The 16718-nt window shown below is 45.5% G+C and overlaps 1 protein-coding gene across 1 annotated transcript in view; it reads right to left on the bottom strand.

Annotated features, from left to right (window-relative positions):
* Positions 1 to 11948: 11948 nt before the first annotated feature.
* MAML1 (mastermind like transcriptional coactivator 1) overlaps positions 11949 to 16718 on the bottom strand; it is a 49745-nt gene continuing 44975 nt past the window's right edge. The window contains exon 5 of the mRNA XM_029583693.1: positions 11949 to 16395. Coding sequence (XP_029439553.1) covers positions 15398 to 16395 — 998 coding nt within the window. The 3' untranslated portion in view covers positions 11949 to 15397. The remainder of the gene's footprint in view (positions 16396 to 16718) is intronic.

The following is a 16718-nucleotide window of genomic DNA, read 5'->3' as shown; positions in this document are numbered from 1 at the left end:
CATCATTGGGAAGCTGCTGGTTTACTTACCCATGGACAGCCAGAAAATCAGGGAAGCAAAATTAAACCTGTCAGTGCATCAGTCGGGCACAAGGAACAGAACAAACACTTAGAACAACCAAAACACCTATCTAGGAATTAAGAGGAAGAGGAAGAGGGGCTTGTGACAAACCTGCAAACTTTACCTGAGAAACAGCACGGCAAGGACAGTGAGAAACTAACCAGTGGGTTCTGCTGAAGAGACTAAAGGGGCTCCCATGTGGTATAATGGCACACTCACTGAGACACTATCAAAGTTGTAGAAACTGACATAAAAGTTCTGGGACAGGCTCCTTCGAATGTCATTCACATGCAAGGACTGCCATCCTGCTGAGAACCTCACTTTTGAAAAAGAGAATAAGATAATACAAGATGCATATCTTATTCACCAAAAATAGAAAGACTAGAAGACCAGACAGAAGGATGAATTGTACTACTTACCTGACAGACAGACTCAGGACCAGTGGGTTGTGCTCCTCTGCCAGCAGATGGAGACCGAGCAAGCAGAGATCGCAGTCTACATACTTCTGCGGTGACACCAGTCTGCCAGTATTCTCTTCAAAAGCAACTGTGGACAGACTAGCAAAAGAGACTTGATTAAGAACAGTCAACCATTCATATCACCCCCATGTCTCTATTACTTGTGGACATCGCTGGATTTATGCAAATGTGGCGCCTTTGTACACCCTGTCCTGGTGGGATTTGATGCAGAGTAAACATTTGACAGGGTCTCCTGGGATTTCCTGCTTAGTACATTGCAGTTATTTGGCTCCTCGGGGTTCATAACTCAAGCAATTAAGGTGCTTTATAGCAATCTGATGACGAGGATATGGGTTAATGGTTTTCTTTCTGTACTGTTCCAGTTGTTCCGAGGGACTAGATAGGGGTGCCCTCTCTCCTCTTTATTTATTTTAACTATGGAACCCTAGGTGGCCAGAGTGAATGGGTTACTCCAGGCACATGTGGTTTACCAAGGTATCCCTCTTCAGACCTTTTTGTTTGAGAACAATATTCTTTTATTTATACCATGCGCTAAATGTTTACTACCTAAGGAATTTATGAAGAATATGGGTTTTTTCTTGACTTAAGTTAAACTTGGAAAAATCGGAAGTACTAGATATTTTGGGGCATTTACATGACAACTGGGGACCCTTCTCTGAGGTGGGAGATATCTTGCATTAAGTATTTAGGGGTTTGATTTCACAGAGATCCTAAGGAGTGGTATCAAGCTAATGTACCTATTATAATTAAGGAGTTTCAACATCGCACATTAGGCTGGATGAATTTTCCTTTACCTTTAATGGGACGAAAAGAGCTGCTTAAATTATCTCTTATCCCTAAGCTGCTATACCCATTGCAAATGTTGCCACTGGTGTTGTTCCCTAAGAATTTGAAAATTATAATACGTATTTGTTCCAGCTTGATATGGAACGGCTGGAGGGCTAGGGTGTCCACAGGAAGATTCATGGTACCCAAATTAGAGGGCGGCTGGGGATTCCCCAACATTTGCTATTGCAACTTGACGTGCACCCTATGGACTATGGGGAGATTGGCTGTTCGGAAAAGATTTCATTTGAAGATGTTTGATTGGAAGTGGTACTTGTTCATCCATATAGCCTAAGCTTCTTGCTGCATGCTGGTGCTGAAGACACTTCACTGCTAATATGCTTATTCAATATATGCAGTATGGCTGGTGTGCAATGCGGAAAATGCTGTTTCTGCCATGGAAGGCCTCGCCTTGGCTGCCAATCTGTGAAAACCCACGGTTCCCTGTCTGAGATAGCATCTCCTTTTTCACAAATTTATCACTGGCGGGTTGGGATAAGTTTCATGTCTTCATTATCGGAATAAGCGGATGTTTTCCTTTCAATATTTTCAAGAAATTTTTAATTTTCAAGCTAAGGATTTTTTGGACTATTTAGAGCCTCATGGTTTTACATTCACAATGATTAAGCTAGACTCTTGTCTCCTACTATGGGTCCCTTTCAGAGATTACTTGGTCTCTATCGTGGGGGGAAACATTCCTTAGCAGGGCTGTACAAGTTCCTGCATTCTACTATTAAATCTCGTACTCGGTCCACATTAGCTTTGCTTTGGAATCAGGATCTTGAGACAGACTTGGAAGGACCTCTAGGACAATTTGGTCATGCTAAACAGTAATGTACGAGGTACTTTCGATATTGATTAGAGAACAACCTTTGCTAATTCTCCACAGAATTATCATTTCTTCCCAGCGAGTGTTTAGGATGAAGCTCATTGAGAGTCCAAGTTGTCGCAGGTGCTCAGAACCCACTGCGATGCTGCAACACTGCCTTTGGGACTGTGGCCCCATACAACAGTTTTGGGCACAAGTTAGAAAGTTTTTTCTTGATAAATTGCAGCTCACTATTCCAGCTTAAGCTTCTTTGTATTTTGGAAGGTATACCAGATGAGGCCTCAGGCAATGATTGTGAGATGATGTTGTTGGCAAAAGGGCTCTGCATTGCAAGGAAATGTATATTGGCTAGATGGGTTGAGGGAGATGCTCCTACATTTTCTTTGGCATGCAGAAAGGTTAGATCTTTTATTATTAGATTTCAATACGTGGTGCATGGGCAGTAATGGTAAGGGGACCAAGCAATTTCCTAGTATATGGGGACCTTTCATTGCTCAGTTAAATCCATCGGGCTATGGTCTCTCTACCTGACCGACCAACATCAATGTGAGCTGTTTTTTGTGATTTATCTCCCAATGTATATATTTAAAGGGAAGGCAAATTGCTAGATATTCTATATCATCTATGTCTATCTGCATTGGTTCATTTATATTTGGGGGGGGGGGGGGGTGTCTTGGGAAAAGGAGAAGGACACCAAGCATTTGATACAAATATAACCTCCAACACTATACTTTTTTTTTTTCTTTTAAAGTAACATCCTACTGGAACATCGTTGAGTGGTTACCAAATCTTTTCTATATTCAACTGTTACAATTGGAAAGTATTTTGTAGGTGTACTGTTCTTCACGTTTGGCCTTATAAAATGAATAAAGACATCTTTTTAAACAAAAATAAGTCAACCATTAATGTACTCAAACAACAAAAAAACACTGAACTCAAGCAAGGAACATATGTACCCCAATCTAGAGACCAGATGAACACATACCCTGGAACACGTAACCCCACAGGAGGACCCTCGACACAAGCATTCGGCAGCCGAGAGCGGGAGTCCATCTGTCTACGCTAAGGAAAATAAAATTATCAGGTAATTAGTAATTTCTCCTTTCCTAGGGTGTAGACAGATGGACTCAGGACCAATGGGATGTACCAAAGCTACTCTTGAACAGGGTGGGAGGCTGCATTGTCTGACATCACTCGGACCGCTTGACCCTGCAGTCTGAGGCTGAACTGCAAGCATGTCAACCGGCCAGTCCGGGCTTCCAGGCGATTGATGTTCCAGAGGGACTCTTTGGCATTCCAACTCCCTCGGGCCGTCAGCACCCGACAGAGCGCTCCCCAACCCTGGAGACTTGCATCTCCTGTGATTATCAACCAGTTTGTGGAGGTCAAGGAAACACTCTCTCTCAGGTGAGCCTCCTGCAAGCTTGAGGTGAGAACAGATTTTCAACAACCCGTGACATCAGTTTCTGAATCCGAACTTCTAGCAGGAATACCTTGTCTTGCCTCGTGTCGAACCAAACACCCTGATACTCCCAACGACTGAGATGGCTGAGGACTGCTCTTGGCCAGGTTCACCACCTAAGTTCCAGCAACAAGGAGATCACCTTGCGGGTCCATCAAGCAGCGCTCTTCCCAAGACATGGCTCAAATCAGCCAGTCGTCCAAATACGGGTGTACCAGGATCCCATCTCTTCTCGATGCTGCCGCTACTACCAGCGTAACCTTGAAAAATGTTCTGGGAGTGGTGGCTAGCCCAAAAGACAGCACCCAGAACTTATAATGGCACCCCAACATCGCAAAACACAAAAACCGTTGGTGTTCCAAAAAGATGGAAATGAGATGGTAAGCGGACAGATCAAGGGAGGTCAGAAACTCCCCCTACTGCACGGCCATTATCACCGAGCGAAAGGTTTCCAAGCACAAATGAGTCAACCTCAAATGACGGTTGACACTTTTGAGATTCAGGATGGGACGAAAGGAGCCCTCCTTCTTGGGCACAACAAAAATGGAATATCACCCCATACTCCAGCCCTCAGCTGGAGGAGCCTTAGAAGCGTAGATTCCACTGCCTGCTTCTTCTGCAGGGAGTGGCATGGAGACACCATGAACACTGCCTGAGGAATAATGCAAAAATTCCAGCACTTATCCATCTCGTATTACTTCCAGGACCCACTGATCCAATGTGATCTCGACCCACCTCTGATAAGAGAGAGAGGCGCACCCTCTCTCTTGTTCCCAAAGTTAGGTCCACAAACCTTTGTTGGGAAGCTTGGGAGGATCCACCTGGGGTTCCAAAAGCTCTTGGAACCTCAGAAACAGCCACTCATACCTTAGGAGGGGGGGGCGCTACAACTGCTTCTTTCCCTCAGACAATCGGGGGACCGGAGATTCGCCTCACTTATTGGCCAATTTGTTCAACTCGCTCCCAAACAATAGCGAGCCTTTAAAAGGCATTTTCATAAGATTAACTTTGGAGACTGCGTCAGCTGACCAATTTTGCAACCACAGTCGATGCCTGGCCGAGGTATGGACCAAATCGCAGCCCGCATCTGCTAAAAAGGTGGCAGCGGGTTACATAACCGCTCTGGAATTCACTCCAGAATCATCAACTTCCTGAGAGAGAAGCAGACAAGATTGTACCATTAGGGTGCAACAAGAAGCTATCTGTAATCGCCGCTGCTTCAAAGGCTTGCTTAAGGATAGCCTCAATCCTCCTATCATGCAGATCTTTCAAGGCCACTCCTTCCTCCACAGGGATAATCGTCCGCTTAGACATGGCACAGACCAGCGCATCCACTCTGGAAAAATACAAACGCTCTCTCACCGCTGGATCCAGGGGGTATAGGCCTTCCAATGTCAGACCCCGTTTGAAATTTGCCTCTGGGGCGCCCCATTCAAGATCAGTCAATTCCTGAATGGTGTCCATAACAGGGAAAACAACAAGAGGCTTAACATGCAAGTAAACTAAAATGGGATTCTTCCTTGGTTTAAACATGGAATCTGCACCAGGAACACTCAGCATCTTCAAAATCTGGGAAATCAAGGCCGGCTGTTCATCTCTATGAAAGAATTGCAACATGGTCTGATACGGTTCCAGTCGCGGAGGAATTTCTCCATCTTAAAGGGAATCTGGATGTGCCTCATCAGTGCCATCCGAGCTCCTGTCGGGATTACCCGCAGCGAACAGAGGCGTGCTCCGGTGCTTTAACATTGGACTGGAAGAGGAAGGGGCCACCGGCTGAGGGTCCGACCCGACAGGAGTGGCGAAGCTGAAGACTACGCCTGAAGAAAGGATTGCAAACCGTGAAAAAACTCCACCCAAGAAAAAGCAGCGTGATCCAGTCCAAACCCAGAAGGAACTGGAGCAGGACCCACTGAACTGCCATCTCCCACAGAGGAACCAGTTAAGGAAATTCCAAGATCCAACATACCTCCAGAGAGATCCTTAACCAGACCATCATCAGGCTGGGAAGATCCAGGCTTAGCGAAATCAGAGAAAGATAACTCTCCCAGAGCGTCTAAACAGCACCAACACATGTTAGAGCAGTGGTATTTGGGCTTTCTTATTTTAATGTAAGGCACCTTGAGTAGGCTGCAGAAAGGCATGCAAAAAATTTGCTTTAATAAATAAATAAATGGAATTCAACTAAAAGCTATAAGTTGATGTCTTAGTAGCAATGCTGCAAGCTGCCATGTAAGAGATCTGGGTTTAAATTTCCATGTCCAGCTTCTGTCCAATGCGGATGCTATAACAGCATTGTTTAATCAACCCCAGGAAACAGCATCTCAGTCACTATCATCTGACCAGACTGTACATACACTAAAGTGCTGGAGATCACCATAGGCTGCGGACTCACTGCCATGGGTAAACTGGAATAGGGGAAGGGTATTTTGGTTTTTAAACTATGGGGGGGAATGCCACATAGGTGCAAAGGAAGGCTCATGATATTGTAACCCAGTAATAGGCACTTTTGCTTGAGATAGTTATTTGCTGTTTATCAAGTTATCAGGTCAAACACTTACCCACCAAGTTGGTATTTTGAGAACCATAGGAGGCACTACTACTTTATGGACAAAACAGCTTGTTCCCATCAGCAACAGCACTCGTAAATTCACAGCTGCAGTGTTATGATCCCTATTCTCATCTCAATCTCCCCCCATAACAACATTGCAATGTTGTAGAGGAAGACGACTGGAAGCCTTCTGGAAAGAACTAGAAGTTTGTGTTTCAAATGTAAACAGACTGTAAACCTTTGTTTTCTTTCCAAAGCAGCTTAGTTTTTTGGAAGGCACCCAATGGGATTGTGTCTTACAAGCACTGGTTCTAGAAATTTCACACTCATTTTAGTTTTAAGTCAAACACAATCTTGTATAAGCCACTGGAGCCTGCTTGCTCTCAAATTGTACAAAAGATCATTATCAGCTACCAAAAAGGAAGAACATTTTGCTATTAATGGCAGAAAGGGGGTGGGGAGGATAGACAGAAGAGATAAACACAAACTCAAGATAAAAAACAGTTAATGGATGGAAGGCACTATTCATATTATGAGGCTAGAATAAGTGGATAATAGAGCACAGCAAGTACATTTGAATTAAAGTGCCGTAAAGATTAATAATGCATTTTTTTCATATCGCTGCAATAAGGATAATTTTTTTGGAATTCAGTCTGGCATCACAAGGGCGATGTCATGGGTTTATAGCAGCAATAAGAACAGCATCAAACTTACAGGCAACAGATAGGAAGTGGCTGAAAGAGGAGTTTAAAAACTCCACTTGTTCCTCCATAAGAATAAAATTTAAACAAGAGAACTGTTAAGTCTATCTGAAATGGAGCTAAACCCTATTACAAAATATGCTTGAAGTCAGGGTTTAAAAAATACACTGACCTAATCACCTGTTGGTAAGAACCTACAGGCGGAAGCAGGAGTCATACATTGAAATCAGAAAAGACCCCTGCTATCGCAGAACAGCCCATAAAAGGGCAGTAGCTCTGAGTCTTGGCAGCAAGGAATAACCCCCCCCCCCCCCCCCCCCGAGTGGAAGCAGCTGCATGGCAGAGCAGGGGTCCTGGAGAACACCCACTGCCAGGAGGCATCAACACAGAAAACAGAGAAAAGCAGAGCAGCTCGGTCATGGGGGAGGGGGGGGGGGAGACAACCCCCCCAGCAAGGAAAAGGAGTGGTTTCAGGAAACTGGAGCATAAGCAGAGAACAAATTGTGCATGAGTGGGGTGGAAAGACAAAAGGAAGGTGAAGAGGCATGTGAGGGAAGAGTGGGTAAGAAGAGAAGCGAGCGATGGGCTGGGGGAAGGGAGGGGGTGTCCACTCTCCAGGGAAGATATACCCTCACACCATGTGTGCCTGCCATCCTGGAAAACAAACTTCTTTGGGGGGGGGGGGGGGGGGGGGGCGCGGCAGGCCCCTTGGGGGAGGGGAGTCTATGACAAGTATCCTGGAGAAATTTTTCATACCCTGCTTGAGATCGTACTGATGCTCGACATACTTAACTTGTTACAGGGAACCAAAGAACTGACCTAAAAAGGTAAAATTAAATTATACAGTTATCATATACTGCATATACAATCTCACTGCTTACTCGTACCAATTCTGCAAAATTCTCACTGCATACGGGGGTGGGGGATACGATATTAACTTTTAAATACCTGAAAGGTATTGGTAATGCACAAGAGCAAAACCTTTTCCAATGGAAAATTCTGGAACTAAGGTCATGATATAAAGGTCCAAAAGCGTTAACTGAGGACCAACATCAGAAAATATTTTCTCTCAGAAACAGGTCGATGCAATAAAGCATGTGTAAAATCCATGCGTCCAAACTGAGCACCCGTTTTCTTTTTTTTCTATGCGCACATTCACCTCTCTTGGGCGCTCATTGCAATAGGCACACGCTGGGAATAGCGCGTCCATGGCATTGGGCGCCCTGGAACACACTCATTTTATGAGTGCCCATTTTCCTAACCCTTGCACAGCCACGGGTTAGAAAAAGGGATGCCTGTAAATTGAGCATCCGTTTTCCTAATCTGACTGCTGGCAAATGTTTGGGGTTGTTTTGTTTTTTCATTTTTGCTGCTTTCTGTGGTTCTTTCTGAATATCGCAACAATATTAAGTTGGAGGAAAGCAGAGTTGCTTACCTGTAACAGGTGTTCTCCCAGGACAGCAGGATGTTAGCCCTCACATGTGGGTGACACCACCCACTTGTGAGGATGGAGCCCAATCACGGAACACTTTTGTCAAAGTTTCTAGAACTTTGACTGGCACCTATTAGGCATGCCCAGCAATGCACTGACCCTGCATCCAGCATCCCTGCATCCAGCAAGGGTCTTCCTTCAGTCTCGTCATATAGCAAATAGCAAAAGTACGTGCAAAAAATAAAAGAAAACGTAGACGAACCCAACTCCGCGGGATGGCGGGTGGGTTTCGTGAGGACTAACATCCTGCTGTCCTGTGAGAACACCTGTTACAGGTAAGCAACTCTGCTTTCTCACAGGACAAGCAGGATGATAGTCCTCACATATGGGTGAGTACCGAGCTGAGGATGCCTGAGCAAAGCACCAAATGCACCCAAAGATGTGCAACAGGCACAACAGGGGTGGATTTTTGGTCAAGAGGGCATCCTGAAACCCCGAATGGGTTGGTGGAAGGATGTTGGGAAGTTAAACAGAAAACAAATTGCGTAGAACAGACTGGCCAAAGATAGAATCCTGTTTGCCTGCCTTATCTAAGCAATAATGGGCTGCGAAAGTATGGCGAGAACTCCAGGTAGCAGCCTTACAAATATCAGTAAGCGGCACCGAACGGAGGTGCGCTACTGATGTCGCCATGGCCCTGACCGACTTTGCTTTCACACGGTCTCGCGGCGGAATGCCTGCTTGCTGGTAGCAAAAAGAAATGCATTCCGCCAACCAGGAGGAGAGGGTCTGCTTTCCCACAGGATTTCCAAATTTGATGCACTAATCCCCGCTGCAGACACTCTAGAAGCAGTATCAAAGATATCATAAGCAGCGCGGAGCTCGTGTTTTCCAGCATCCAGACCTTTTTGAGCCGGAGTATGGAGCTGAGTCTGCACGTGCTCTGGTAATGAATCAGAAAAGTCCTGGATCCTTTTAAAGAGGTCTCTGTTATACTGGGTCATGTATAACTGGTTAACAGGCTATGCGAGACATGAGCATGGAGCCATGGAAGACACGCCTGCCAAAAGCACCCAGGGATTTTTGTTCTTTCCCTAGAGGTATGGAGGAATGAGATTTTGAACGTCGTGCCTTCTTCTGGGCTGATTCAACAACCACAGAATGATGATCCAACTGAGACTTCTGGAACCAGGAGCTGACTGCACCAGAAAGGTGGCATCTGTCTTGCAGTTGACAGGTGGGATGGAACATGGGTGCTCCCAGTTTCTTTTCAGGAGATCAAGAAGGATTTCATGAACAGGTATGGACAAGATTTCCTTAGGAGCATCAAGAAATTGGAGTACTTCCAGCATCTTGTGCCTAGAGTCCTCTTCTGTCTGAAGTTGGAAAGGAATGGTTTCATAGATTTCCTTGATGAAAATGATAAAAAACAGATCTTCTGGAGGAGGAGAATGTAGTCTTTCATCTAGGGGACAGGGCTCTGATGGTAGATCATCTGTATCCTGGGACGAATCGTCGGTCCAAGGACTGTAGGACTGATCTCCAGCACCTAATGGATCTCCAGCAGGGAGAAAGGGTACTAATCCTGAAGGACCAGCCCTAGGCATCGATGGACGAGTCTGTGGTAAAATCCCAGTCAGTGGAATGGGAATTGGTGTTTCATCATCTGATAATGGAATTGGTGTAGAAGGCACTGGACCCACCAGTGCTCTCGGTTCCATCGGAGGCAGGGCACCGATCAACGCATCCAGTCTACCCAGTAGCGGTGTGAGCGCTATGGGAATCGATCGGTGACCGGCTCGGGGACCGGTACCGGCGTTGGAGGATAGAAGCCCTGAAGTGCTTTACCGATGGCCTTTTGGATCAACCGATCCAATTCCTCGCGGAAGCCTGGGGCATGGAACCCCGTCACCGGAGTAAGAGCCAGCACTGGCGTAGCCAGAGGGTCCACCGGTGAAGGTGAAATACCGGATCCCAGCACCACTGAAGGTGGGGAACGCCTCGGTGACACCGGTCACAGAAGAAGATGGGGCCTTTTCTTTGTCAGTGGCTCTATCGACATAGATGCCAGAGGACGGAGCCTTCCAATGCCAATGTCGATGCTTTTCATGATGTTCTCCTCAGTTCTTTTCCTGAGGCAAGGAGGCTATCGACACTATTGGAATTGTCGACACTGTCGAACAGCAGCAGTGTCCCAGTGCTGGTAAGAGGTCAACGGCACAGTCTCGGACGACGTTGAAGCTATCGATGGAGTCGGGGTTTTTAACTTAAAGAGAAAGTCCATTTTCTCTAAACGGGCCTTACGGCCCATCGGTATTATTTGGGTACATTTGGTGCAAGTTAGGACATCATGGTCGGACCCCAAACACATAACACAGACCCCATGTGGGTCAGTGATGGACATTATCTCAGTACAGTCGGGGCACCGACGAAAACCCGACCCCATGGCTTCAACAAAAATTTAGCCGCGGTGCGGTTGATGGCCAGTAGGCCCCGAAGGGATAACTCGATGGGAATAGACCGCAACAAGGGTAAAACCTTACCTTTCGACCACGGAGTATGGATATCGAGAGGGGGGGCCCCTATGGGGTAGAATGTTTTGAAAATTTTTTAATGAAGTTCCATGAGGAAAATTCCTGTCAGGAATCTCCAGAGAGCTCCTTAACCCATGTGGCTACTGCCATGCAGAAAAAAGAAGACTGAAGGGGGACCCCTGCTGGATGCAGGGTCAGTTGCTGGGCATGCCCAGTAGGTGCCAAAGTTCTAGAAACTTTGACAAAAGTGTTCCGTGATTGGGTTCCATCCTGTTGTCACCCATATGTGAGGACTACCATCCTGCTTGTCCTGTGAGAACCACAGAAAAGCAGTATTTTTTGCTTTTCTGTGCAGGTTTTAGGGCACCTCAACACAACACCAGCTCCCAGGCTGGTGTTAATTTTTGAGTGTTAAAAGGTGCGTGTCAAGCACACGATTATTTTGTTTTATGAGGTGGGTACTAGGTAATAGCACATGTAAATGCTAATGTTGAAAAGGCTGAGCGCTATTAGCTATACGCTGGTTTGGCCATGCGCTTTGGTTGAGCCGATCCCCTTATAGCATCGGAGTTACGGACGTGTGCCCAAAACGCGCATCCATGCGCTAGCCTGAGCGCACGATATCGGTTTGGCCTGAAAGGGTGTTAAGATACCTAGAATAAACTCTCAAGAGCTGGCAGAGGACTTCACAAAGGACCCCTAGGTTGCTAATAAAGCACTTGTGTCATCTGCATAGAGTAGAAGTTACAACCCTTAAAAATTGCTGTGTCATTTTCTGCTGTCATTTACTACACAATAAAAGTTTCAAAGTGTCAACACAAAATTTAAACTGTAGATTTAGAAAAAAGACAAACTCTGCAAGGCATGGGTAACCTTCTCACCAGGTTTCAACTGTGCAGATTATCTGGATGTACTCGCCTCATGCCGCAAATCAGGAAACTGTGTTTTGCGCAACACCCTCAGATTACCAAAACTAGCTCTTTACATGGAAAAGCTGTCCGCTTCCAAGAGACCTCCATCGGAATAACCAGAACCACATAAGAATAAACCACAGCATGATGACTTTTGTTTTTTATACACTAGCAAAATACTTATATTTATTTTTTTAATAATGGTAAAACAGAAGTGAATGATCTCATTTTTGGTGTGAAACAGGGTAAGAGAAGTAGAAGAATAAGGTATTAATGGGGTCGTTATACATTAAAAAAAAAAGTCTTAAGGTTAGCATCAATTTCAATTATTCTCCATTTACAAGCATAAAACTTACCATATCTGCCAAATCCCCCCCAAAACAAATATAGAATTATACAGTTTTTAAAATCTATAAAAAGTAAAAAATATACAGTCAGAAGATCTAGCTCTTATTTCATCTTTTATATAAAACTGTAAACATTTATTTACACAAAGGAAATGTGTATTATAAAAATGTGAGCACCCTTTTTCTGGATTCAGGTTTTGGAAGGCAGCGGATGTTCCACAGTGACAGTGTCAGCCAAACCCCCTACTCCTACCGCCCCCTAAAGAATTTTAAAAAAGCCAGAAACGGCTGAAAATGCCCAGGGTACATTTCCTACGAGTTATTGCTTGGAAGCGCCAGCAGTCTGCGTGTAAACAGAAGCAGGTCTAAAGCCAGCGGGAGAACTCCACCACCTCTCTCCATACCCGGGCACATGCGAGACACGTGTGCAGTCTGCGATACAGCTGCAGGGTTTGGTGGAAGTCTGCCGCACGGAGGTTGGCCTCTCTCACCATCTGCACCCAGGATAATGCCGATGGCATGGAGTAAGCAGCAGGGTTGGAAAAAAGGCAAACCACACTCCATTGTTCATATATATAGATATAGATCTATATATATGAACCTCGTCCTCCCCATGCTCACACAATCTTTTCCTTCCACTGTAAGGCTGTTTAAAGAGCTATGCTCTGCCTCAGACTACAATCCAATCGTTTCTGTTCAATAGTGAAACTGTTTTGGATTCTTTTCCGTCTCCCCTCCTTTTCAGGCTTACGTTATTTTCGCTATCAGTTCTTTCAAAATCAAGAGATGAAGCAAACCCCTCCCTCCCCTAGAGAGGCAAGGCACACCGGTGCAAAACGAGTAGCAGCACGTTTAAAAAAAAAACCAAACAAACAAAAAAAAAACACTGATCAAATCATGGGTTCTTTGCACGGGAGCACTTCCTCCAAGCAAGTTTTGAGTGCAACAGCTACAACATCAAATTGAACTAAGCTCAGGCAGGGCACCCTTTGCTAACGGACTTGCCTCTGCTTCTCTGTGCCTTTTTGTATTTTGAGGTCCAAAATCGCTACGCTATCTTCTCTCTCCTCTCACCCCAATTTTGATTTTTTTTTTCTCTTAAAGTGTCAAGACCCCCCTGATTACTTTAAACAGTGTGATCCAGTCACCTCTATGCCTTTGCTACAACGCACTCTCTTTCAGTGATGGACCAGTGAAAGAACAGAGAAATTTCAAGAACCTGGTAACGCTGGACAAAGACTACAGTCTACTCTAACAAGATTACAAAAACAAAAAAATAAAAAGGTACTGTTAGTGTTAAAATGCAATTCAAAAGAAAAGTGCAAAACACGATGAGAAGAGAGGGTAGGTAATACAGTCTAAGGGCCAGAGAAGACAGTTCCTCCTTTGCTTTACGCAGAGTCCACCCATGTCCACCGTGGAAACGCCTCCAAGCAGTTCCTGGAACTCTTTCGCAAGGTCTGGGGTGGAAGGACTCGGTCAGTCTTTCCACTCTGCCGCTTCTGCTCAAGCTTGTCCAGTCACACACCTGAATCATCCATCACCCCTTGGGAGCTAGGGCCACACGAGTCGGCAAGCGCGTCAACGCCAGAGTTCACATTTTGGCAATGAAACCCCAAGACTTTTGTGGCTTTGGGGGGGGGATGTGTTACAATGCTGATTAAATATACAACCGTGAAATTCCGAGCTGGGCCAGCCAGTGTTTGAAATGTTTCTGAGGCATGTCGAGTGATTGCTGAAGCTGTTATTCCTCCTCACACCCCTGTGTCACTGAGAAAGTTGGCTTAAAAGAGTCCAAGTCACTTCAAATTTAAATAAAAACGGGAGGGAAGTTTGGTAGTTGATGAGGCTTTGGATCCAGACTATTCAAGCCACCTGTTATTGCTTTTCATTCTCACTTGGAGCCGTGGCTGCAGCTATGCTAAAGCAGCATCAGGGGTGCCCAACCAAGCTCTCTGTTCCCGGGGTACCCGAAGCTCCTGAGATTACCAGACCTGCAGGCTGGGAGAGTCAATGCAGACTTTTCCAAAAAAAAAAAAAAAAAAAAAAAATTTTGCACACTGGGGGAAACTGTAAAGGACGTCAGAATTAAACTAATTCCATTTAGCAGGGCCAAACGCATTTTTTTCAAGTAAGATCTTCATATTTTTGAGAATTTGCTACACACACACATATATAGATATATACGCATCTATATATCTATAGGCGCTCTGTGTTCTGTTCAATTCTGCACTGAAGTTCCAATTAGTGACATCACAAGCCTATCCGAGGCAGCATACTTCTATGCCAGCAAGAGATTTAGCAGGTTACAGACCAGGAGAAGCTAGGAACTGTAAAGAAACAAAATTCCTACTCATATATATTTATAAGTATAAAACGGGGACAAGAGGAACATATTACATGTGAAGGATGTTGCTTCAAGTTCAGCCCAGTGCAAAACTCATTCATTAAAGGGGCTTGCATGGCTACAGCCAAAAGTAGTACATGGACTAAGAGAAGCCAGCTCACCGCTAAGCCTAGGAAATCCACAACGCCGAGCAGTTATGAGCCAGAAAGAAAGCCTTTGACCTTACCCTCTGTCACGGGCATTAATAAACCTCTGTCACGGCTGAGCAAATATATTGCTTCTCAATGGCTTTCCCATTCAGTGATCCAGTCTCTGGTTTTCCCCGCTCACATCACGAATACACAAGTCTTAATACTTTCTCGTGATCTCTCCCCCCCCCCACCCAAATCAGCGAAACAACCTGAAATACTTAGTACCTTCCGAGTGCATCGCAAACCTTTCTAGATAATGGCAGCAGGTGCAAAGGCAGTCTTATTGTAATGCCCCAACTCATGAGAACAACAATTACCTGTACTACTTAACACACCTTTGCTACCTTGTTGACATATCTAAGTTATTGAGCTCTTGGTTTGGGTACACTGCTGTTTCTGAAGAGTTGGCAGACATCTTGGAAACAAGGCTGGAATCTATAGACGGAGAAGATCGGTCTGAACTGGGCCCTCTCGCTCCCTAAACCTGTGTTTACGTGGCTATCGATGAGGTGGGGCCATGGTCGGTGCAGATCCTTAAATCTTTGTAGGCTCGTCACACGAACTCAAGGCTCTGGGAGAGGAAGGATCCGTTCCCAGTCTGTTTTTCCCAGCCATTCACCTCAATGTAGGCAGATGTCAATGTCATAGACTTTTGGTCCGAATGGAGTTTATATTTCTTGAAAACTTCAAAAGGAAAAATGCCTACACGCAAAAGATAACTCCAGCTTTCAATGACTGCCTAACAATTCATCCAAGTCATTCATCCACTCTTCAGAAGTCCTGTTTTTCAGTAGAGAGTCTATCAGGTCCGTTTCTCCAGACAAATTTTGCAATCCACTACTGCCTGACTGGTTAGTATAGGCAAAAGATAGCTCCTGACTGGGCACCCTTACCTGGTAGCTTTGACTACAGTGGAGGTTGGTTCTATTAGCCATTTGCTGACTGGCTGCCTGACTGAAAGCAGTCATATCTGGAGCCGGCTGGTTCAGGCTCGCCATAACCTGCTGGGGTGCTGTGGGTTGCTGGCTAGGTGGGTTTGTCCTTTGTTGTGCACCTAGAGATGATATCATCTGCCCAGGAACAGTAGAGTTCATCGATGCCATGGGCCTGTTTGTGCCGAGACCTACTTGAGGCATGCCTTGCGTAAACTGCTGACTGGCCATCTTGAGATGGTTCTGCTGAATATGGAAACCAGCGGTGGCATTAAATGGTCCTAAACTGTTATTGCCTTGGGCCTGGTTGTTTATAGTCTGCAAACCCTGCTGCTGCCAAGATGGATTTGGAGCCGCCATAGCTGCTGGTACTCTTGCCATCTGGGGCTTTGATAAGGCTGTATTCAATGTCCCTTTACTGTGCTGCTGCGCCAAGTTTGAGTTTGCTAACGTGTTTTGTGCATAAGCAGTAGAAACAGCAGTACCCTGACCCAGGCTTGGCTGCCTCTGCATCTGTGGTTGTCCATTGGTGATGGTGCCCTGGGTTGTATGTGTTGGAACCATTTGGGTAATGCCGGGTGCCATGTTGTACACCGCACCTCGCTGTACACTTTGCATGCCGGAACTGTACTGAGGCACACTCCGATCCTGCTGGCTGGAGCCGGAGGGGACAGAAGGTACAGCAGTGTGCCCAGGTCCCATCTGAATCAGCGACTGAGTCTGAGAAAACATCCGTGGGCTACTGGAGTTGGACTGTCCCAAATTATTGACTCCAGGCATTGCTGGAGATGACCCTGAAACAGAAAGAAGACCCAAGTTAGCCTTCAATTACATGTAAAGCTGACAAACCATCTGGGTTCATATTCAAGCACACAGATGTACAATTTAGCCTTTAATGCATACACTCAAGATCATTTAACGGCCAACCCTTCCTCCTGCTGATTTGGGCTTTCAGCTTAAATAGAACCAGAGTTGAAATCTGGCACCAGAATCCTTAATTTGTAACTAACCTTTCCTCTTCCCAGCATTGCAGTAAGAGCAACTGCAACCAGGAGACACAAAGCATGACTCCCTCTAGAAACAGGCTAAATGTTAACCGTATGTCAGGCCACTAAGG

Source organism: Rhinatrema bivittatum, chromosome 18 (assembly GCF_901001135.1).
Source record: "Rhinatrema bivittatum chromosome 18, aRhiBiv1.1, whole genome shotgun sequence".
Taxonomy (NCBI): domain Eukaryota; kingdom Metazoa; phylum Chordata; class Amphibia; order Gymnophiona; family Rhinatrematidae; genus Rhinatrema; species Rhinatrema bivittatum.
This window is presented reverse-complemented; position numbering and strand designations above follow the sequence as displayed.